The 22,445-nt window shown below is 60.8% G+C and overlaps 10 protein-coding genes across 10 annotated transcripts in view; 7 read left to right on the top strand and 3 right to left on the bottom strand.

Moving 5' to 3' along the window:
- GGTG_11397 (hypothetical protein) overlaps positions 1–826 on the bottom strand; it is a gene marked incomplete at both ends in the record, with an annotated part of 2,278 nt that extends 1,452 nt beyond the window's left edge. Inside the window, one exon of the mRNA XM_009229283.1 lies at positions 11–826. Coding sequence (XP_009227547.1) covers positions 11–826 — 816 coding nt within the window. The remainder of the gene's footprint in view (positions 1–10) is intronic.
- A 990-nt stretch (positions 827–1,816) lies between these two features.
- Positions 1,817–7,720, top strand: GGTG_11396 (hypothetical protein). The gene is made up of 2 exons (XM_009229282.1): positions 1,817–2,163; positions 2,380–7,720. The coding sequence occupies exons 1-2, from the start codon at positions 2,119–2,121 to the stop codon at positions 7,285–7,287; spliced, it is 4,953 nt and encodes a 1,650-aa protein (XP_009227546.1). The 5' UTR covers positions 1,817–2,118; the 3' UTR covers positions 7,288–7,720.
- Positions 7,721–7,839: 119 nt separating this feature from the next.
- GGTG_11395 (hypothetical protein) lies at positions 7,840–8,574 on the top strand (the record flags this gene model as incomplete). The annotated part of the gene is made up of 1 exon (XM_009229281.1): positions 7,840–8,574. The coding sequence occupies one exon, from the start codon at positions 7,840–7,842 to the stop codon at positions 8,572–8,574; it is 735 nt and encodes a 244-aa protein (XP_009227545.1).
- A 375-nt stretch (positions 8,575–8,949) lies between these two features.
- Positions 8,950–10,582, top strand: GGTG_11394 (FAD binding domain-containing protein; the record flags this gene model as incomplete). Its single annotated transcript, XM_009229280.1, has 2 exons — positions 8,950–9,042; positions 9,125–10,582. 2 exons carry the CDS (start codon positions 8,950–8,952, stop codon positions 10,580–10,582), a joined length of 1,551 nt encoding a protein of 516 aa, XP_009227544.1.
- Positions 10,583–10,648: 66 nt separating this feature from the next.
- Positions 10,649–12,718, bottom strand: GGTG_11393 (hypothetical protein). The gene is made up of 2 exons (XM_009229279.1): positions 12,621–12,718; positions 10,649–12,546 (listed from the first exon to the last, which is right to left on the bottom strand). Exon 2 carries the CDS (start codon positions 12,189–12,191, stop codon positions 11,250–11,252), a length of 942 nt encoding a protein of 313 aa, XP_009227543.1. The 5' UTR covers positions 12,192–12,546; positions 12,621–12,718; the 3' UTR covers positions 10,649–11,249.
- A 388-nt stretch (positions 12,719–13,106) lies between these two features.
- GGTG_11392 (dienelactone hydrolase) lies at positions 13,107–14,432 on the bottom strand. Its single transcript, XM_009229278.1, has 4 exons — positions 14,220–14,432; positions 14,057–14,131; positions 13,899–13,995; positions 13,107–13,824 (listed from the first exon to the last, which is right to left on the bottom strand). The coding sequence occupies exons 1-4, from the start codon at positions 14,335–14,337 to the stop codon at positions 13,341–13,343; spliced, it is 774 nt and encodes a 257-aa protein (XP_009227542.1). The 5' UTR covers positions 14,338–14,432; the 3' UTR covers positions 13,107–13,340.
- A 1,000-nt stretch (positions 14,433–15,432) lies between these two features.
- GGTG_11391 (hypothetical protein) lies at positions 15,433–16,034 on the top strand (the record flags this gene model as incomplete). Its single annotated transcript, XM_009229277.1, has 2 exons — positions 15,433–15,693; positions 15,966–16,034. The coding sequence occupies 2 exons, from the start codon at positions 15,433–15,435 to the stop codon at positions 16,032–16,034; spliced, it is 330 nt and encodes a 109-aa protein (XP_009227541.1).
- Positions 16,035–16,164: 130 nt separating this feature from the next.
- GGTG_11390 (hypothetical protein) lies at positions 16,165–16,971 on the top strand (the record flags this gene model as incomplete). The annotated part of the gene is made up of 2 exons (XM_009229276.1): positions 16,165–16,295; positions 16,529–16,971. The coding sequence occupies 2 exons, from the start codon at positions 16,165–16,167 to the stop codon at positions 16,728–16,730; spliced, it is 333 nt and encodes a 110-aa protein (XP_009227540.1). The 3' UTR covers positions 16,731–16,971.
- Positions 16,972–16,987: 16 nt separating this feature from the next.
- GGTG_11389 (hypothetical protein) lies at positions 16,988–18,136 on the top strand (the record flags this gene model as incomplete). The annotated part of the gene is made up of 4 exons (XM_009229275.1): positions 16,988–17,490; positions 17,607–17,783; positions 17,851–17,985; positions 18,101–18,136. The coding sequence occupies exons 1-4, from the start codon at positions 17,179–17,181 to the stop codon at positions 18,134–18,136; spliced, it is 660 nt and encodes a 219-aa protein (XP_009227539.1). The 5' UTR covers positions 16,988–17,178.
- Positions 18,137–18,548: 412 nt separating this feature from the next.
- GGTG_11388 (ankyrin repeat-containing protein) lies at positions 18,549–20,918 on the top strand. The gene has a single exon (XM_009229274.1). The coding sequence runs from the start codon at positions 18,759–18,761 to the stop codon at positions 20,739–20,741; it is 1,983 nt and encodes a 660-aa protein (XP_009227538.1). The 5' UTR covers positions 18,549–18,758; the 3' UTR covers positions 20,742–20,918.
- The last annotated feature ends 1,527 nt before the right edge of the window (positions 20,919–22,445 follow it).

Genomic DNA, 22,445 nt, shown 5'->3' with positions numbered 1-22,445 from the left:
TGCGCGTCACGCCGGGCTCGGCACCGGTGCGGGCCACCTTGCGGCGGAGCGCGGCGTCGCCTGGGCGGCCGCCGCCGCCGAGGCCGCTGCTGCGCAGGCGGTTGAGGAGTGTTGACTTGCCGGCGTTGGGCACGCCCACCACCATGGCGCGCATGCCGAGCAGGCTGTCCTGGCGGCGGGCGGCGGAGCCGACAGCGGCGAGGATGGCGCGCGTGGCGGGGCCGTCGTCCTCGCCCGCGAAGAGGCAGGCGGGGAGGCGGTCCCGGTCTGACGACGAGTGGAGGCCGGCGGGACCCCTGTCCTGCTCGTGGAACTTCTTCAGCCGGTCGACGACGGCGCGGTCGGTGGGCCAGGCCGTCAGGTCGCGCTTGGTGTAGACAACGATGCGGGGCCGCGAGCGGGCCTCGAGCTCGGTCTCGAGGGTGGGGTTCCACGAGGTCAGGGGGACGCGCATGTCGCGGCACTCAATGATGAGGCCGATGTTGACCAGCTTCTCGCGCATGCGCTGCACGGCGGCGTGGTGATGGCCTAGGAAGTAGGAGCGCGTGATGTTTTGCGACGCCTCGTACGTGAGCCGGGGGTTGAAGCCGTGGCGGGGCCGGGGGGTGGTGGCGGCTTGGGGTGGTGGTGGCGGGGGCGAGTCCGAGGCCGGCTCGGCGGCGGGGGGTTTTGTCGGTGGCGGGTACTGTGACAGGTCCGAGTCCGAGTCCGGGGTTTCGGGTATGCTGTCCTGCCTAGAGCGCAACCTCCTGCACGACGCCGCCAGCAGTCTGCCATTCCGGCTAGAAGCGGCCGCCGTCCTTGCCAAGGGGCGCATCCCTGGCATCACGGGCCACGCGCGGGCCAAAAGGACCGGTGCCATCGAGGCCTCTGATGTGGACTGGGCTACGTCAAGATGGCTTCTCTGGTGGGCTTGCCGTAATAAGCAACAGCGCCCTGTCGTCTCACACCATTCCTCGAGCTAGTGGGCGCGTTGGCGCGGCCCCGAAAGCTGATTTCTTTGCCGGCTTCCGGGTCGGTTCTTGCATCATGCGGTGGAGTGCAAATTTGATTTGCGGGTGGAATGGCCCGTGGCCCAAGCTCCACGTGCGATGCCCCCTTCTAGGCCTATGATCGGGCCATATCCACTGGCCCTTGTCTTCGTGTTTCTCCTTTCCCTCCACCAGCGTCGGCGGCTCTCTGGTTTCGGCGGTTCATACACTAACCGGACGCGTCGCTAGCTGCGCCTCTGGGCTGCTCGATTCTCGGGATGTTGTCATGGAATTCTGTTCCAAATTGGCCAGGCGATCAACTAAAGTGTGTTAGCTGGAGAGCCTGTGCGCTTCTCACAGACCAATGACATCATCGGTGATCGCGCCAGACGCATGTCCCAGCGCCACGCAAGTGACGTGAGTGGGTTGTCCGCCAGAACTCAATGCTAGCGGGGGGTCTGTCTCTGGAACCAAGGGCTGCATGTGCGTGCGAGTGTGTGTCGCTTGGGAGAGGGAGAAAAAAACACGCCTCGACAAATGCAATGCGCAATCAACTTGTGCCGGTGCCTGGGCTGCACACGACAGCGCTGTGCTGGCCTTCAGCAGGGATTGGGGGCCGCAGGGCGCCCTCATTTGCTGCGGCCAGCACAAATCAAAATGGCCAAATGCAGGCAATCCGAAGGCATCAACCCTGGGCGCATGAGTGGACCCGCCAGAACTGTGGGCCGCTGACACCAAGGAAGATTTGCTGCTGAGGGACAGCCCAGAACGCTAGCGTCGCGCCGCAGCAGCTCGCGCCCTTTGGGACTGCCTTTTGGTCTGCAGCTTGCCAGCGTGTGCAAACTGCTGGTCGCCCTTTTGGGGATCGTCATCGTTCGGGCATTTTGGCCCAAGCCCTTTATTCGGTCCTGTGCTGTTTATCATCGCCCACCACTGCGCCCGGGGTTTCTTTGATTGCTTATTGGCAATTTGCTTCATTCCTCATCCTTTATCCCCAGTATTCTTTTCCCTTTTCTCCATCACCGCCCCTCGCAGCCCGACATGTGTCGCCAACATCTGTATTCATAATGAGCAGGTGCTAAAGGAGCATCCCTTCGGAGTTTGATATTCACACCGTAGTGGTGCCTTCTACATTCCCCAAGTCCAAATGTCATCCCTCTTCGGCTCCAAGCGCCGTCGGCCTCCCAACCAGGTATGTCGTCAGTGGCTTCTGCACCCATTGTTTTGTCCACGCCCTTTTGAGCAGCGAAATCCTCCTCCTCGTCGCGCATGAGCCTCGCGTCGGCCTATCGATACAACCCAAAATGGACGACGCCCATCCACAGCAACGACGCAGCCTTGGACTGTACTTGCAACAACAACCCCAGCGCACATCGACTAACCTGCGTCGATGCCTTTCTCGAAACAGCCCCTCACAACGTCGACGGCGCACTCAGACGCGGCCACCGCAGCACTATCTGCCTTTTCGCGCCGAGAATCCACTCCTTCCCTCTCCGAAGCCGCTGCTGCCGCCGCCCTGAAGGCCCGACCTCACACCCCTACCGATGTCTCCAGCATCGTGTCCAAGCGACGCAGCGCTCGAAGGAGCGCCTCCAACTCGTCACGCGGCACCGCGAGCCCCCACCCGCCCCTCGAACGCGCCGGTAGCGCCGGCTCCATGAGGGACCGCACCTTTCGATCGGCAAGCCCGCACGGTCGCCAGCCCACAGGAGGCGCTAACGGAGCCGCCGTCCAGCCCGCCGAGTACGATGCGCCCCCGGTACCATCGATCCCGCGCACCGCTCAGGCGCCGCAACAGCAGCAGGCTCCTCAGAGAGTCGGGAGCCTAAGGATAGCAAGCACGCCAGTGCGGGTAGCGTCGCAAAAACTCAAAGATGGAGGCGCTAAAGGCACAGGGACCTGGTTCGGCGCCCCGGCGGTTGGGGATCTTTCCAATGTTCGCACGTCTGACGCAGCCTTGGCTACGACAGGCCCTGCTACGGCGCCTCCCAAGGATCCATGCGCGAGACCTGAGAGCAGGTCATCCGTAAATTTCTCCTACCCGTCTCGCCTCCGGCTCGGGTCATCGCCGCCCCCGTCCCCAATGGCGGAGGAACACGAGCCACGACAGCTCGAGTCTACTGCGCAGTCACAGGTAAGAACCAAGCGGTCGTCCATGACAACTTCGCAGCCCACCAGGAAGACATCTACGAGGCAACGGCCGGCCTCGACGTCTTCGACTTCAGACATGGTCTACGACCCCAACTCGCGGCGTATGGTCTCGAGGGCGGAGCTCATGGCCCTGGAGCAGATTCTGGACGATACGGAACCGAGACAATCCCCGAAGAAGAAGAAGCTTTCAAGAGCTGGAAGCCACCTTTCAAGAGGGTCTGTCTCGAGAACTCAGACTGCTGAGCCTACCCAGGCAAATCCAGAATCCGTTCCCGCTTCGCCGGTGGTCAGGCAGGAGCATACCCCGCCCTCTACATCTGGCTATATCGAAGTTCAACAGCCTGTTGCAGGGTCGGACTGTGTCGGGCCTGACTATGAAGGAAAAGAGCGCGTTGAGCAGCCGGTGCAGAGCCGTGCATCTACCGATGGCGGTCGGGAAGTTGCGTCTCCATCAAACTACCTTCCGGAAGTCGTGGTTGCAAGACGGGCCGAGACATCTTCGCCACCGGAAGGCAGGCCTAGCTACATGCTGGGAAAGCGACCTTCGATCATTGAAGAGCAAGTCGAGATGGAGGCTTCGGAGTACGAACGTCCGCCGTCGCCACTTGCACTGGCTGGCGCTGTCGAGTCGGTCGGTACCAGGCAGTACATCTCGGAGCAGCCTGCTGCTGCCCCTGAGCCCCGGCAACCACAACAGGCGCCACAACAGAGTGCACAACCGGCCAGGGCGATAGTGTCGCCCGCAGAGCTCTCGGCGGAGGCGCCGGACGTGGTCCCTATCAATGAGATCAGTGAGGAAAAGCCTTCTTCCCCCGTCGAGCCAAGGCAAGCGCACACGATCAGGTCCCAGAGAACACACTCAAACAGCCCAGTGCGGGTCGCACACTTTGGACCAGTTCAAAGAACCCTTTCTGTGCGCCACTCGCCACCTCCGCGGTCCATCTCGCCGAGGAAGTCGGCTCTGAAGCAGCATAGCCCACCGCGGAGCACTTCCTCCGATGATGGACCAGAATCGAGCGCAACGTCTCCCACCCACGAAGATGCAGCGCTGGCTCGCAAGAAGTCAGTTCGCGTCAGTTTCAACGACAAAGAAACAGTAGTGGGAAACGACGAGCCAGCCGATGCACCTTCTCCCAAGGCGGAATCGCCGAGGGCTTCGAGTCCACCGTCCAGTGGTCGCCGCACCTGGTTTAGTAACATCGGCAGGAGCAAGAAGAAGGACCTGCCATCCTTCGACGATGACGAGGTCATGAAGCCACGCCCTGCCCTGCCGTCGTTTGGTAGCGTGAGGGAAAAGAAGAAGCCAAGAGGGGAGGAGGAGCGACCGCTTGTTCGACCTGCCGATCCGACAAATCTGGCCCACTCGCCCGAGTCCCCGATTGCTCGACTTGGCGCAGGCTCAGCTAACGGCGGGAACAAGAACGGACTAGGCCAGTCTAACGATCGAGTTATCGGTGGTGTTATCTCTCAAGACTGTGCCTCGAGAATCCCGGCCAACACGTCGAGGTTCAGGGAGCCTCTGCCACCCGTGGTGACTTCAAGAGAGGGCAGTGGTTACATCTCGAATACCGACAGCAGCTCCGACAGTGACGAGGAACTTCTGAGAGACACGCCTACTTTGTCTTCCCAGCCGAGTGGCGCTACTTCCGTTTCCGTTCCAGATCCTGAGTCCGAGTCAAAATCGACAAACGGCTTCGTTTCCTCTTCTACCATTGTCACCAGTTCAGCAAGGACGCCAACAATTCAGGCCGAGGCGAGTAGCAGTCAGACACCAGTGGCAGATTCTCGGAACCCTGGCCCGGTGCCCATGCCGACCGCAGCAGTGCCTGCCATCGCTATCTCTGCACCAAGCCCCAGGCTGGACGAGGGACAGAAGCCTACGCTAGGGAAGACTGTTGCTCTGCCAGGGGGGTTTCCTGATGATGATGAAAACGAACACGCCTCGGCACAGCAAACTTCACCTGGCCAAGCTACAAATGATACCCAACCTGCGTCTGCAAGACAAGTCACTTTTGAGCTAGTTTCGCAGGCTTTGGACACCAAGTCAACTATTCATACCCCAGCGACCGTGGCTGCTACTCACTCAGCCATGACGGACGACTCGGACAGCGATGGAAGTAGCATTTACAGCGACGCTTACGAGGACCCGGCGGACATGGATAATGACGGTTTCCAGTCGATCGACGCCATACTTGAGAGTCCTGTTGTCGCCAATGCGTCTGCAAGTCCGCTACGCGATGGGGCGCCAGTCGAAGTGTCAGAAGCTGAGCCTGTCATGCAGCGCCCTCCCACGCCAGTGGCGTCGCCTGCGCCCGAGGTGGTTGCGCGAGCAGTCCCGTTCCATCCTCTTGATGACTGGGAAGCGGCTAAAGCCTTCTGGCGGGGTCTGACTGCCGATAAGAGGGCGCAGTTGGAGAGAGAAGCAGCCGAGGAGGCGGGCGCTGAGGCGGATTTGGACCAAGAGGCCAAGGTGGAGGCGGCCAAGCCCAGGCGGAAAAAGTCGGTCGAGAAGAGGCAAGCAGAGAAGAGGGCGATTCAGGAGTCGGCACACGGCAACCCAGAGCGTGTCTATATGGCCAAGCCCGGCACCAAGGTCGAGGGCTATGTCGCTAGCCCCGTGCTCAGAAAGAGCATGCGACAAGAGGAACCCCGCGAGGCGGCTCCTACAGGAAGGCCTGTTCTCCGCAAGTCAATGCGAGGAAAGGCCACGGCGGAACCGCAGCGACCCTCGACAAGCTATGCCAGCCCTGACGCTCGGCCCAGTGCAGCACTCGGCCGCCCAATGACGTCGCATGTTTCGACAACCCAGGCGGCAGCCGGGGCGGCTCACCGGACGCACGACAGGACGAACTCGGATGCCAGCTCGCTGCCACAGAGGAGCGGCGCCATGACCAGCTTCTTCCCAGCTGTGCTGAAGCGAAGGGGTTCGACTTCAAGCGAGAGCAGCTTTAGGCGGTCCACCACTCGGCGAGCCTCGGCTGCATTTGGGAAGGACGAGTCTGGAGGCTTTTCTATGCGCAGAACCCTACGCGGCGCAGCTTCCCCGGAACAGGAACAGGTGGAGCCCAGCCGGCGCTTCTCCTTGAGGTCGTTCTCCCCCGCGGACTCGACGCGACGAGGGCAGATGGCGCAATCGCCCCCGGTCAGCTTCAACAACCAGCAACGCATGCGCTCATCCCTCCGAGACGGCAAGAGTAAGGACAGCAAGCCCAAAGGTGATGGTAGCGGCATCCACATTCCCTCGCTGTTCAGGCCCAAATCGTCCAAGGGCAAGAAGTCGAGTCGATTTGACGACTCGAGCGACGAGGAGGGAGGAGTCGGGGGAAGCGGCTTTCGGAGCCGGTTCGAAGACTCTAGCGACGACGAGACCACGGCACCGCCGGCGCCCCTCCCGGCAATGAGCACCAAGACCCTGCGGTCGGGTGCGAGCTCATCGAGGCCACAAACTGTTCGGGAGGAGGCAGAGTCGCCGAATCTCCCTGACAGCGACGACGACGAGAAGCCAGTGGCGCCAGTCAGAGCGACGGTTGGTAGGGCTACTTCGTCGGGTTCCGGACGGCTGTCGCGACAAGCCCCGAACATGGCTCACCAAAACTCACGCTCGGGCCGCGGCGCTGCGTTGGGGACATCGCTTATGAAGAGTGGCTCCATCAGCAGCACTCCCGCAGGCGGCAGTCCTCCAGTCAGTTCGACGGGCCGCCGTGGAAACTTCATGTCGACAGTGCTAAGACGCAAAAAGACTGGCGGCAACGAGCCGGGCAAGATCCAACGCGGCGAGGTCATGGACAGTGCGGCTCGCCGCGACACGGCTCTAGAGCGAAGCGCACAAGAGCTTTCTGCGCTGCGCTTGCAGAGGCGCACGGCGTTCATGTCCATGGTGCCTACAATGCAGCGCAGCCATAGCGATCAGCCGGACCAAGACTGGCCGCTGGCGACGCCGGTAGACGGGGACGATGAAGAGAAGACGATTGCGAGCTCGCGTCCCAGCTTTGCAAAGCGTAGGAGCTTCTCACAAGGCGACGCGATCTCCAGGGTGACCAACGACGACGCCCTCGTGCTCGTGCCCGACAACATGGACGAGGCGGCGCTGGCCACGGGCGCGGGGCCGCAGAAGAAGAAGAAGCGGTTCCCGGCGCTGAGGCGCATGTTCAGGCTGGACGACTAGGAGGCCGGGTGTCTGCCGCCGAAGCCGCCGTCGGGGGCGTATGCCATCCGGCTGGGGACCGATTCCTGCTGCACGATCTTGTTGGTTCTGTCCTGCGGCTGCGGTGGTCACGTGGGATGCGGGATTGATGGACGAGGTGGCTCTACGAAACACGATACCTCGATAACCTAATGGCTGCTTTTTTTCCTTTTGTTTTCTATTCTTTTTTTTTTCCTTATTTCCTGTCGCTGGTTTGGCTGGTAAAAGTCGTTGGAACGGAGGGATTTGGCGTTTTCTCACCCTTTCGACTGCAGAGCCATGGGTTACTTTTCCTCGTTAATTTTTGGACAGCCAAGACGTTTACCGTAGTACCCCTGAGAACAGAGAGATTTATTTCGCGATGTTTACAATTGATAGTTGTGTTTGTTGGGGTTGTGTTTAAATTCTTTCACTGGATTCATCACAGCTCCACTGGCACGGGGCTCGGTGGTGAAAACTACGTAACACCGGTAAGGCCTTGAACCAAAACCGGCGACTTTGGCAAAGACACAACACACAACAGGCACCAGCCAAATGGAGCAGCTCCCAATCCAGCCGTCCGGACTGTACTGGCAAGATGAATTCATCACGGAAGAGCACGAGGCAGAGCTGATAGGGGTATTCGGCCAGCTAGAGTGGCCTGAACGTGGAGGGCGCCTGTCGCTTCACTACGGCTTCACGTTCGACTACAAGACGTTCGGCGTGGACCCGAACGTGCCCTTCAAGCCCTTCCCCGACTGGCTACGACCCCTACTACCCAAGACCGAGGGCCGGCCGCCGGACCAGGTGTGCCTGCAGTACTACCCTCCCGGCGCCGGCATCCCGCCGCACGTCGACACGCACTCGGCCTACGACCAGCTGTACGCCCTGTCGCTGGGCGCCCCGGTGCGGATGCAGTTTGCGCGCGACCGCGGCGACGGCTCGTCAAGAGAGCAAGCCGACGTGGACCTCGCGCCGCGCAGCCTGCTGCGCATGAGCGGCGATGCGCGCCTGCACTGGACGCACGGTATCCGCAAGCGCAAAACGGACACCCTGCCCGACGGCTCGGTCCGCCGCCGCGCCGACCGCTGGAGCGTCACGTACCGCTGGCTGCGCGACCCGGCTGTGTGCGAGTGCGGCAATGCTCGCCTGTGCGACACGGCCCAGACCCGGCTAGGGATCGAGAGGGAGTTGCGGTGGAAGAAGGGGGAGGGGGTGGAGCGGGATGGGGAGGAGGGGTCGGCGACTGCTGGCCTCACGCCACGCCACGCCACGCCACCAACCAGGTAGCAGCAGCTACCTGCCCGCTCGGTGCGGAGCTGAAGATGCGAGAGAGGAAGAAAAAAAGACGTACCCGAACCCACCCACGTCGTCGACAATCTTTCCCCAAACGGGTCGTCCCGCGCCCGCTAGCTGCTGCTGTTGGCGTCACCGACCCGACCCCTCTCAGCTGCCAAGCCTGGTGAATTCCATGGCGCCCCAACTATTCCCTTCGCGAGCTGACATGTGTGGTCAGCTTCCTCGCTCCTCGGACTGTCAAAAGGTTTAAAAGCTACACATCTTCCCGCTCTCACTCTCAATACCAACAATCGATAGCATGCTCCGCCGACTCGCCGACTGTTCTCCCTGCCTGCGTGGTCTTTCTCCGTCGATCCACTGCCCCAGATGAGGTTTTCCCCGTGGCTTGCTGCCCTTCTCGGCGCAGCCCGGGCCCGGGCCGCGGACCAGTCCTCGCTGTATGGAAATTCGACCGACGCTGTAAGCCCCGCCCTCGTGATACCCCAAGCCCCAAGCCCCAAGCCCTCCTTACTGCCACCCGCTAATCGCCTATGCCGCTCAGTGCGCCCAACTGGCCTCGGCCCTTCCAGGCAAGACGTCCTTCCCGGACTCGGCCCTCTACGGCCAGTCCAAGGACTACTGGTCGGCGCTCCAGGCCGCCCTGTCGCCCGCCTGCTTCTTCTACCCAGAAAGCACGGCCGATGTCTCGGTCGCCATGAAGCTGCTGGCTTCCCTGTCGGCACCCTTCACTGTCAAGAGCGGCGGGCACACGCCCTACGCCGGCGGCTCCAACATCCAGGCCGGAGTGACGATAGACCTAATCCGCCTCAACCAGGTCACCGTCTCGGCGGACCGGCAGACGGTCTCGGTCGGGCCCGGCAACCGCTGGGGTAACGTGTCGGCGGTGCTGGACCCGCTCGGGCTCGGCGTCGTCGGCGGCCGCGTCGGCCAGGTCGGCGTGTCGGGCCTGACCCTCGGCGGCGGCATCTCGTACTTCTCCAACCGCCGCGGCTGGGCCTGCGACAACGTGCGCGCCTTCGAGGTCGTGCTCTCCAGCGGCCGCGTCGTCGTCGCCACCCCGGCCCGCCATCCGGACCTCTTCTGGGCTCTGCGCGGCGGCGGCGGCAGCCACTTCGGCCTCGTCACGCGCTTCGACCTCGAGGCTTTCCCCCAGGTCGGCGGTCTGTGGAGGCGGCTGTCGCTCTACTCGCTCGCCTCGCCGTCCGCCGCCCAGCTCATGCAGGCCTACGCCGACCTTGGCCTGGCGGGGCTGGACGGGGACCCGGACGGGCACAACTTTATGTTCGTTGGCGACATGGCCGCCTTTGGCGGCGGCTTCATGGGCAGCTTCCTCTACCATTCGAACCCCGCCGCCGCCGACGACCCGCTGGCCGTCCCGCCCGTCTTTGCCGACATGGCCTCGGTGCCCGGCTCGCTCCAGACCACGACCGACGTGGCCAACGTGTCGGCGCGCTTGCTCGAGATCGGGGAGCCCAACGGCCTCCGCAAGGGCTGGACCTCGGTCGCGATCCGCCTCACCCCCGACACGGCCGCTTTGCTCCGCGACGTCGTCGTGCCCGAGTTCCAGGCCCACGTCGCGAGGCTCCGCGCCGCCGCCGCCTCTCTCAACGTCACCGACGAGGCCCTGAACCCGGGCATGTCGTGGCACGTCGTCACGGCGACCACGCTGCGCGCCATGCAGCGCAACGGCGGCAACGCGCTGGGCCTGCGGCCCGAGGACGGGCCGCTCATCCACATGAACACGATCCACGGCTGGTCGCGGCCCGAGCTGGACGAGCTCGTTGAGGCCGGCCTGGACGAGTTGACGGCGCGCATCGAGCGCGGCGCGGCCGCGCGGGGGCTGGACAGCAGGTACAAGTACTTGAACTACGCCGGCCGCGCCCAGAGGGTCTATGAGGGCTACGGGGCCGAGAACCACGCGCGCCTGCGCCGGGTGGCGGCGCACTACGACCCGGACGGGGTGCTGAGGAGGCTGTGGAGGGGGTACATTAAGCTGTAGCAGCGGCGCTTGGCGGGACAGGCAGAGAGATAATCATAATCACAACATGACACGAGAGAGAGAGAGTGAGGGTTTTCTGGAATGCTTGTTTGATTGCAAGACCCAAGCCCAAACGGGCGGACATCAGGTATACACTATCTCGAACGAAGCCTCGTGGGGGGCTGTACGCCTCCCGGGGGCCACCAAGAGCGCACGCTCCGTCGCATCCTCTCCCGGACGCCCGAGCAAAAGCCCATCGAAAAGATCCAGTGCTGGCTGGTGGACCAGGGCACGCACCTTTGTTTTCTTTGAATCGCGATTTTTGCAAAAGGAAAAAAAGGGGCGTGCCCTGGTCCACTAGCCGGTGACTGGGAAAGGTTGTCGATGGTTAGGTATGTTGGGTTTCGAGGGGAAATGGTCCCGTCGTGGCCAAATGTTGTGTTTTGGTCTGGCGATGTTTTTGTTGGTGTTGTTGTCCTTTTTGCTCGCGCGTCCGGGAGAGCTTGCTCCGTCACGTCGTCTTTGTGAACCTCCGTAGGCGTCCCCGAGGCTCTTGCTTCGTACCTGACCCCCGTCCACCTGGGACCTAGCCATCACAATCACACAACCACACTTGCCCTTTTTTTCTTTCTCCTTCTTTGCGCCCAAACGTTGTCTCCCACTCCCCCGCGCCCCAACCTCCGTTGCCTCATCTCCCCCCCTCCCCCCTTCCCTTAATTTGCAAAAGCCGCGAAACCGGCGGCATTCCGGGGCCCGTTGCGCGCCGCCACTCGGGGGACCCGTGCTTGATCCTCTGGTGGCGACGCAGGTTGTCCATGCGGGACCCCTTGATGACCGCGCCGCAGTCCGGGCAGGCCATGGTGACCCTGCCGTGCTTGCTATTGACGTGGCGCTGGAGGTCCTTGCGTACCTCGAAGGCCTGAGAGCACGTCGGCTCGGCGCAAACGAAGCGCCGCTGCTGCTGCCGCTGCCGGCCCCCGGGCGTGCCGGGGCTCCCGCCGCCCGACGCCGACGACGCCGACGCTTGGGTGAGCCCCGGCGGCGACGACGATACCTGGGTGAGCCCCGGTGATGATGGCGATGTCTTGGTGAGCTCCGGGGGCGACGACGACGACGACGACGACGACGCCTGGGTGAGCTCCGGCGCCGCCGTCGCGGATGGCGTGGGTGCTGCTGCTGCTGCTGCTGCGGCGGCGGCGGCTCCTGATGATGAAGATGATGTTGCCGTTGTTGTTTGCTGCTTCATCGTGTCTGCCATGTATGCCGACAGCGGAAAGGCCGGCACCCACTCGTGCGTGTCCCAGTCGTGTGTGCCGCCCTTGTCCTTGTCGTTGCTGCCGTTTTCCTTGCCGCCATAGTCACCGCCTGGGTGCCTCGCCTCGTCCGTCTTGTCCGCCAAAACACCTGCCGTATCCTGGGCGTTTTGGAATTGCGGCTCGTACACCCAGTCCACCACCAGAAATTCCTCCCCAAGTAGTCCCCAGTCGACTCCCGCACCCGCACCCTCGAGCTCCCACGATTGCCCGATGCCATTCACCGGGGCACCCTCGAACTCCAGCGGCTGCCCGACGCCACTCATCGGGACAGCCTCGAACCCCTCGAACCCCTGCGATTGCCCGATGCAACTCATCGCGACAGCCTCCACATATCGCTCCTCGTTCCACCCTATATCCCACACTCCCTGCTGCCCTCCATCCTGGACCCCTTCGTGATACCCACACTCCTCCGCCTCCCCCTCCCCCAGACAGTGATCGAGTTCGTGTTGGCGTAAGAAGTCTTCGGCGGGCGACGGGATGCCCGAACAGCCCCGATCGGCCGTCCCGTCTGCCCGCAAAGGCTCTAGGGCCTCAGCTCTCTGTTCACTGCTCCATGACCACGAGATGTAAGTGCGAGGGAGGACGGCTGCAGTCCCCCCTCAGGTGGCGTCTTGAAGGCTCGAACGATGCCGGGCCAGAAGTGGGATCGGTGTCCGGAAGACCGCGAGGCTGTCAAGGTGTGGACGCATTGTCAGCTACGCACACTCAATTGGATACAAATCAAAGAAACAAAATGTCCATACTCTGCGGACCAGCCGTCAAGGCTTGAGCGTAATGTTCAAGTGAGTGACCGCTAATGGGGCAAAAAGGAGAGAAAACGAGGTTCAGTCGGTTTGGTAAATCCCCCTCCTTTTGTAGGCCAGGCTGCCTGCATTGACAGGCAGCTGGCAAGGCTCTGTCCACAGAGGCACGGCTTTCCTGAGGCACACACACGTTCCAACCCGTGGCATTCCAGCGAATGACATGGAACGTCCTGGACCAGCCAGGCCATGCAGGATGGCCTCTCGGGGTGCGGGACAGACGCAGTCGGGGCTGAGTTTGGCCGACCGTCCATCACGCGGGGTGCGCGAGGGCCAATCACAGCCACCCGCGAGTGAGGCACAGAGACCAACCGCACACGACGACCCGGTTCCGAGGTAGTGTGCATGTATGTAGACCAAGAACCCGGCCTCTTTTTGAGGCACAAGCGCTTGTGTTGCTGCGGGGGGAAATGAGGGGCCGAGGGGAAGGTCGGCGCACGTCATCCGGTTCAACCAACCATGATAGCGAGCAAGATAAGGCTGTCGAGCAACGTTAAGACAGACGCACTATGTGGCAGTGGGAGACGGAAGAACATATTGGACACGGTTGATTCTTAAACGTGGCCGGCGACCGACTGTTGGCTTTCGGGAAATCCATTGGCCGACCTGCGACAACTTCTCACCCGCTCCCCGCTCCAGCAGATAACCATGTGCGCCGGCCCTCTAGCTCCAGTTCTTGCCAAAGAAGTCGAGAACCGCCTTGTAGCCCCGAATGTACTCTTCCTTCACCCTGGGCTGCGTCAGGTCGGCGCGGGCAGCCATCCAGCCGTGCACCTGGTCGTTGAACATCTCGACGTGCTTGGGCACCGTGAGGGCGGCTTCGAACGCCTTGACGTCCTCCTCCTCCTCCTCCATCGACGCCAGCATTATGACGGGCACCTTGATTTCCTTGGCTTCGTTGGCGTCGATAAAGGCCGCGTGGATCGAGGCTCCGATCCTGAAGGGGTTGGTGTCGGGCTGGGACGTTACGAGCGAGACGATTTTCCCACCCCAGCAGTAGCCGATGATGCCCCACGCCTTGACGCCGGGGTACTTCTCCTGCACCGCCTTGACGTAGTCAGGGATCTTGGCCGCCGTCTCGCCGGGCGCCCAGCCGCCGAACCAGGCCCCCAGGCTCTTTTGCTTCTCCTCCGTGTCCGGAGGGTACCTTGCAGGTGATGATGCGGTCAGCTTATTGTTTGGGCTGGCAAAATGCAGCAGGACCAAGAAACAAAGACTCACCACTCAATGGGGCACGGCTTGCCCTTGAACCAGTCGGGCATGAAAACCTTGTATTTTTGGTTGACGTCGCTGGTGGCCAGGATGTCGGCACCCTGTACTTGGAAATTTTAGCTTTATCGGCTGGGGTGATGGTAAAACGTTGAAAAAGGGGTATGTACACGTTTGGTCGAAATAGCCAAAGATGTCGTAGACGGAGATGATGCCCTTGTCGGCGTCCTCGGGGCCAGTGACGTCTATTGTTGTGGTGGTCGTAGTTGCCCTGGTTAGCAGAGCACCTCGGCTAGACAAAGCGAAGGCCGCTGGCAGGCACTCAACACGTACAAGTCTTGTAGCCACCCAGATCCTCGTACGAGCCCTTGGTCTTGTAGCCCGAAGCAACGACTGGCGGGACGTTGCAACAAGCCTTGCTGTGGCCGGCGGTAGCCTCCATCTCGGACATCCTGGCTGTGGTTGAGAATCTCACAGATCTGGTCGTTGTTGAACAAGTCGTCGAGGCGCTCAGTGTCGAGCAGGCGAGGTGAGAAGAAGTCAGACAGCAAGGAAGAGGGGCAGAGGTGAGAAGCCGCCGGGCTGTAGTATTTATTCCCGCGCGTGTGAATCGAACACCCAGCGGGGTTGTGGCTCTGCCGCCAGGGTCAGCAGTCGCTGCCGCCGCTGCTGCTACTACGCGACACTTCGCTACTAAAACTACCATGGATCACGGACGGCAATCGGACGGTTTATTAATTCAAGGCAGCTGTGATGGAACTGTGTGGGAAGCGTGTAATCAAGAAAGAGTGAGCTCAAGTCCGAAGCCGTCCGACAAAACAAATCATCTTCGCCCAAATCCACCTTGTCGCTTTGGCTGGCTCCCCCCCTGGGTAGGTACCTCTCAACGGGGTCCTTCTCTAGCTGATCAAAACCATGCAATTGCCGAGATCCCCATCCCAAGCAAAACGTCGCCATGATGATGCATCCTAATGGCGGTGCGGGGTAACCTCGAAGCTCTGGAGGTTTTTGGCAGCACAAGCCCGATGATGTCAGCCCCACGATCATACAGTGTGGGCGGCCATGAAATCACTGGGGTGTCCATCATTCTAGTGAGTGGGGCCAGCGGGCCAGCTTGAGTCGCGTTCTGAATTCGCAAACGCGATCATCGTTGGTGTTTCGTTGTTCATGGACCTCACCCATCAAAGGATGCTGTGTACCGTGTACCTCAGGTATTTCGATACCGCAGCCGTCACCCTTTACCATTCGGCTTGCTGTTCAGTGCTTCTGGGGGCCTGGTATGGGTACCGAGGTACTATTAGCGCATACAAGCGCAAGTGACTGCCATCTGTCAGCAAAGGTTTCATACAGTCTCTCGGCCGAACAGTCACCGCGGTCCGCCTCCCTCCATCAAGGCGCTCTCCTCCTGCTGTCATGGGCACTGGACTAGACTGCATCGTGACACCTTGGCGCCCGACTTCTAGCCTATCTACGGCCTCCCGCCTCCCTGCCAACGCGCGCTGCCCCTCATGCAGGTTGGCAGCAGGTCGTGTAACCCTGCATAGATATGAAGCGGCTCAGGGCCTTGTGGGCGCCCGATGGCCATTCGGCCACTCGTTGCTTGACGGGCCCTGGTGGCTTGACCCCCAGGCGCACGTCTCCTCACAGGCCAGATAACAGGGCAGCCAAATATTATCGTCATTTTGAGCCGCGGTATCCCACTGCCAACCAGGCCAAGCCTCCTCGACTCATCTTCACTCCGGCCACGAGGGCATATGTCTTGATGTGGCTCCATCAGCTGGTTCAGAGGTTGCGTGGTGCAAACATGGTCCGTAACATCATCTCCTGCTGTGGCCCGCTCGTTCAAATCTCCGCCTCCCGCCGTTCCTCCCTCCCATTCTCCGAACCTTGTGTGCGCCCAACGGTGATCGACAGTGAGCACTATACACAATGTACCTAAGAACCACGCTGCCTTGCGTACAAACTTCTCCATCTTCCTTCTCCCGCGAACTACAATGGAACAACATCTACTTTGTATTGAGAATGCGGACACCCATATCAGCCGTGAATGGGCCCTTTTGACCGACTTCCATGTCGTAGAGGATTTTGCAGGACTTGAGCTACCTCCAAACACACAAAAAGGGCGACTCGTACTCTCCTGTTTGGTGATCACGATCCCAGGAAACCATGCAGCTTGGTTCGATTCCCATGGCTTGAGTAACTCATCTGGTGGGGTATCTGAAAGGTCACCTCCGTCCGGTCAAGGACAAAAGTTGGACGCCGCCGCGTCGAGGCGACCATGTCCAGCGTATTACGACTGGCTCTGGCTGGGGTAGAAAAAGACACCGCACCCCATGCCGATCATATGTCTTCCTCGCACAAAGCACAGAAACAGCTGCCTTCACAGGTTTCTGGTCCCATACTCACCAGGTCAGTCTGTGAGGTGCCGCGTATGTGGGCTGCCCAGCAAGCCGGGATGGCGCCATTGGCCCAGGAACACAGGACCACGGCGAGCCTCTCCTGATGACCAGAGCTAGGCAGCCTCACAATGCCGGCAGCAAATAGCAGCCGTCTTGATAACTGCCGGTGCTCGACGGGCGTCAGATCTCGGGTCGTCCAGCCGACCGAGAGATCTGCACAGCCCAGACGTGGGGGCTACGTAGCCCATGGGCCGGTCAAAGGCACGACGACGCACCGAGCAGGATGCCTCGGAAACATTCGAGGCGGAGGGAGCTGGCGACCCATCCCGCCACCGAGTTGCCCCACGGCCGCCTGATCCCTGAAGCGGCTCTGGCCACCGATGGTGGGAGGGAGGCGCCAAGAACACGCAGGCGTCTCCCGGGCACGTGTATCCCCGATGCCTGAACTGGCACGCGGGCGCATAGTGAGGCGTTGACGGACGGTCAGAGTTGGACAGCGGCTGCCGTGCTCCGTGGACGTTGTTGTCCTGTCACAGACTAGGCGCTCCAGGTCGGAGGCCTGGCGCGCACAGGCCGTATCATGGGTGCCCAATCTCGGCCTGTCCACGTGGAAGCATAATGCGCCTGGCCGATGTAGATTGTGATGGGGGAGATGTATCAGCTCGATTGTTGGTCATCAAGTCTACTGCCAACCTCATCCCCGTGTAGGTTTCACGGCTAGGTGTCTATATCAGGAGCACCTCCCCTCCTAGACAAACTAATCTAGACGACACAATCCATCTCACAACAGTCAGCCAAACCTACATAAATATATTGCAAGCAAGATCCAAGTTTTCTCTCATATCCTCGGCTACACATACGCATATCCCAAGACCTCTTTAAATCCAGCAAAGATGCCTCACCGTGAGCGGCAAAGCAGGAGGCTGGTTATCTGCGACGATTGCATCCGTTGCGAGAGCTCGCATCGCCGCGGGCGGCACTCTCAGCTGTGCCCTTCCTCGACGCGGAGGGAGCAACAAGAGCGGCGGTACCGCGACGACCAACCAGGGCGCCACCAGCCTCGCTACCAAGGCGATGGACGAGAGAGCCTCGTAGGGCTGATCGGTATCTTTTGCAAGGCGGCATTCGGAACCGTCTTCGGCCACGAGACCACCGGCCGCCCGAGGCACCGGAGCCGCAGCCGCAGCAGAACAGCATCGCCTTATGTAAGCGATGCCCGTCTTTGCATAATAATGTTGCCTTGGTTCAGCCAATCCGGTAGACAAGATTCCAAAGCTCTGGCTGACAAGGACCTGGAAGCGCCACTACGCACAACGGCGAGATCACGGGCTGGATCATACAGCCTATTACCGTCGGGCGCCAGAGCAGTATGATGGGCGCAGTCACCGCCGTCATAGCCGTCCACACTCCAGAGAGAGCGGAAGACGGGCCGCGGCCGAAGATCTTCGCACCCATGGGAGATATCCCTGGGCTCACCCACCAGAGGACTATTACTCGGGTAACCGGTCCAGGAGGCCTAGGTCCCCCTCTCCCCGACGGCCGCAGCTTACGGTGCCCGTCTACAGCCGCCGGAGCGCACGTACCGTAGTTCAGCCGGTGCCACCGTCGCCAAGCTCACTATCGCCAAGGACACCATCGGCGAGGCAACCAGCGCCGAGGAAGCCATCATCAAGACGGCTGCTACTGGCGGCGCCTGCGGAGTCGCAGCCTGCGGTTGTGGACCGCAGAGCCTCGGTCGTCGACGTCCCCGACGACCCAGAAGACATTGCCCAGGATTCCGCGGGCTCGCCAACGCGAGCAAAGAAACATGTGCAGTTCGGCCCGTCCGTCGTGGAGCCAATCCGAAGCTAAGGGCCGTCGAAATAAAGGCAAGACATGTGGGTGCCTGTTTCGGAAAACTTTGATGGGAATGACTTTGATGGCTTTTGATAGCTTATGTATATATAAGAGGGTTTTCCCACCAAGACATGAGGCGAACGCTTGGCCCCCATAGACTTTTCCTACGTAGGCTGAGTCGCATCATTGACAAGGTTGACTCCCTCTCAAAAAGCGTATGCATGGAAAAGCAGAGAGTGAGGCTGAGTTTGAAGGAGCTGTGTGCGAAGTCGCTGGAAATGTGGATGGCTCTAAACTCTTTCCCAATTGGGGTAGGTCGTGTGTCATGAGCCTGCCTTCAATTGTTCGGCCTGAGTCACTGCTGTCTCTTATCGATAAAGACATTCTCAACGCCCCGGTGCGTCATCCTGCCTCATCCTGCGAAAGAGGCGCAGAGCAGTGTGCTTGGGATGTAACTCCGAAAGGGTGCTTACCTCCTCCAAGTAGCCTCCATTTCGTCCACATTCAAAAGAAACCCGGCTGCACCTTGAGCTCCAGTCTACAGGCTACAGTCCAGCATCCGCGCGGCCGTGTTACTCGCGAAACAATCACCTCTCCTTGCCCTTTCATTCGCCTCGACGCCCTCATCACCACAAAAATGTCGACCACCACAGCACCAGCAAGAAAACCAAACGACCCTCTCCACCGCCCGCTTTACCTCTACGACCTGCCCGGGGAGGTGTTGGAGTCTCTGACCTTCAAGGCGGCTACCGACCATGTCGCAGTCCCAGACACAGATGTCGTCACCCCCGAGCTAGAGCCAAGGTCACAGTCGCCCAGTACCAGCACTGGCGTCGGGTCGCAGTCATGCTCGCTATGCACCATGTCCTTCGCCACGGTCGGGGACCAGCGCAGCCACCTGAGGTCGGACTGGCATCACTACAACCTCAAACTGAAGCTGCGTAGCCAGCAGGCCGTCTCTGAACCCGATTTCGAGAAGCTTGTCGCCAACCTCGACGAGAGCCTTTCGGGATCCGACGACTCCGAGTCCGACGACGCATCAGGCGACGACACCCCAGGCTCCAAGGACTCGACGCTCGTTGCGCTCCTAAAAAAGCAAGCGACGCTGGCAGACAAAATGGGCAGCAATAAGGACGCAGGCGATGACGAACAGGACGGGTCGAGGAGACAGCAACGAGGGGCTGGCAACCCGCCCCTGGTCTGGCTCGGCTCGCCCCTCCTGCCTGAGAACACCTTCTTCGGAGTCTACAAAGCGCTATTCACCAACGAGGAGCTCGCAAAAGAAGACGGCGCATTCATCGAAAACATCAGGAAGCGCCAGCTGGAACCAATATCCATGGCAAAGCCCCCCAAGGATAGCGAGGTCATGCCGGTCGCTCACACGGGGTCGCACATTTTCCTCTGCATGATCGGCGGCGGGCACTTTGCGGCCATGATGGTGTCGCTGGCGCCCAAAAAGTCCAAGTCGTCGAATCCGGCCAACCGTGAGGCGGTCATCCTGGCACACAAAACGTTCCACCGCTACACGACGCGCCGGAAGCAGGGCGGCTCGCAGTCGGCCAACGACAACGCAAAGGGCACGGCCCATTCGGCAGGATCATCACTCCGCAGGTACAACGAGCAGGCTCTCGTCGAAGACGTGCGCTCCCTTTTGGCCAGCTGGAAGGGCCTGCTGGACACGGCGGAACTTTTGTTCGTCCGCGCGACGGGCACCACCAACCGCCGCACCCTGTTCGGCCCTTATGACGGCCAGGTCCTCAAGTCAAACGATAAGCGTCTCAGAGGTTTTCCCTTCAGCACGCGCCGCGCCACCCGAGATGAGCTCATGCGGTCGTTTGTGGAACTGACGAGGCTCAAGATTCGCGAGATTAAGCCCGAGCCGGCCGCACCCACTGAACAGACCCAACCGGCAGCAGTGGCTCCACAGACCGCGAGGCCCAAGCTGAGCGAGGAGGAGGAGACGGCGCAGCTGCACACAACCCAAATCCAGGCCTTAATACGGCGATCTAAACTCCCTGCGCTTCTAGCCTACCTCAAGACCAACTCGCTCTCGCCCGACTTCCTCTTTCAGCCCAATGGGACACAGCAGAACCGGCACGCGCCGACGCCCCTGCACCTCGCGGCGGCACAGGGGGCAGCCGTCGTCGTGTCGGGTCTGCTCTGCTCCGCCGGTGCCGACCCAACGGTGCGCAGCGGCGCCGATCATGCCCGGACGCCGTTCGAGCTGGCGGCCGACAGGCCCACCCGAGATGCCTTTCGCGTCGCGCGCGCGGAGCTGGGCGAGGACAGGTGGGACTGGGGCGACGGCGACAAGGGCGCCCGCGTGCCCGCGCCCATGACGGCGGCCGAGGCCGCGCGGCGGACCGAGAGGGAGAAGCAGGAGGCGGAGGCCAAGGAGACGGAGAGGAGGCGGGCCGAGGAGGAGAGGCTGAGGAAGGAAGCGCCAAAGGTGTCGGTGCCGTTGCGCGGCGGGAAGGCGAGGGTGGGGGAGCACAAGTCGGCGCAGGAGAAGCGGGATGAGGACATGAGGGGCATGAAGCCCGAGCAGCGGATGCGGATTGAGAGGGAGCGGAGAGCGAGGGCGGCCGAGGAGAGGTTGAGGAGAATGCAGGCGCCGTGAGTGTCGTTTTGTCGCAGCTCACACTTGACCTTTTACTTAGAGCGAAGATGTGGTGAGACTATACCCATCTCGCTGAATGTTTTGGAAAGATATCCCATAAGAAATGTGAGCGTGTTATTAAAAGAAAGTCTAGTTCGAATTTCATTTTGGACAGCAGTTTTAAGTCATCGCAAGTCCTCAATGTGGTTATTGCGATCACAACTGTTCCAACAAGTTATTGCGTTCTAAACATGCTGGAAATATCTTTTATCATTGGATGTCTCTTTTTTAACAACATCATTAAATTCTCACACTAAATCGAGCTTAACCAATACCTCGCTCTTCTCAAACAGATCAGATATTTCTCAAACTTCATCATACGGCAAGATTCGTCTTTAGGGGGCTCCTTGATGATTCCCCAAGGTCAGCTAAACGCCAACTTTTACGACATCTCCATGGCGCAACCATCACCATACACCCGATCTACCGCATCAATTCACGAAACGAATACGCCAGCTCCTGAGACCTGTCAACCAGCCAAGCCTTTGCCAAGAAGCCCACCTCCCCCGGCCTGACAGCCCGCCAGCGGTTCGAGAGGAGCAGCAGCGAGCAGAACCGCCGCCGATCCGGGGGTGATTGTTCGCGATCGCCGCCCAACCGACCTGGTTCCGAGAGCAGACAGCAGACCCCGCCCACGACGCAACCCATCGCGATGCCCCCCTCCCTTCGCCCACGGACCACAAGAGGGCTCATTAATTGGAGACGTCTCGCACTCCCCCTTCGTACCCGCTGGGCGTCCATCGCCAAGCTCTGGGGCGACGCTACCACGGCCAGGCACGTGCGGAAAATGGGAAAAGGAGGAAGAGCCAGCGGAATCGCGCGTGGGATTCTTTATGGATGGTCAGCGCTGCATGATACTAGCTACTTGAAACATTGGGGCTATAGTAACTCTTGTTCATTTCATAGGTTAGGCGCCCGTAGTTCAGAGGGGGGCCTCGCCAAAAACGAGGAACAGATCCAGCGGGAAACAAAGTGAAGGGGATGGGTCAAGTCTATTCATGCAGAAAGAGTTGGGAGTTCCTTGGATTTCGCGTTCGAGAATCCGGGCAAATATTGATACCATGACCTACCCTTACGATCGAAACCGTGTGGGAACAGACGCTTTATATCGTCAACGATGGCTTATTGACACCAAGTGGCATCGTAACGCGCGGTTGGCCAAGATTTTGGACATGGTGGCCTGCATTGAAAGCACGACGAAGAAAAGGGGGAAGCGAGGCTGAACCCAGGACGCGCTTGTCATGCACAGGGAATCGCCACCCGTCGTCCGGTGTTTATTTGCGCTTAAAATCAGTCGACAGGCTCATCCTGCTCATCCAAACCTTAAGCCCCTTGGAGGGCGAGAGTGTTCATCATGCATCGTCGTCATGGCTCGCCAGAGAGAGCTCCCACCCACGCGCAGAAGGGGGGAGCTTCGCGGGTGGTAAAAGTACACTGACCACCCGGCTCCCCAGTCGATTCCGGGGCCCATCATCCTCACACCGAGCCACTGCACGGCTAGGCCCGAGGAGGGCCATGGCCCGCTGATCCTGCTCTCACGATGCTCGCTCTACTACCGAGCTGGCGGGTTGCAAAGCTGACACGGTCCGAATGATGGGCCGGGCCCTCGCGGCGCTGCGCCCGTCTCCTATAATAGCCCACCGAGGCGTTTGTTATGCCGGAAAA

The sequence above is a fragment of the Gaeumannomyces tritici genome, assembly GCF_000145635.1.
Source record: "Gaeumannomyces tritici R3-111a-1 unplaced genomic scaffold supercont2.7, whole genome shotgun sequence".
Taxonomy (NCBI): Eukaryota; Fungi; Ascomycota; class Sordariomycetes; order Magnaporthales; family Magnaporthaceae; genus Gaeumannomyces; species Gaeumannomyces tritici.
The sequence above is the reverse complement of the archived record's forward strand: the minus strand, read 5'-3'. Positions and strand labels throughout refer to the sequence as shown.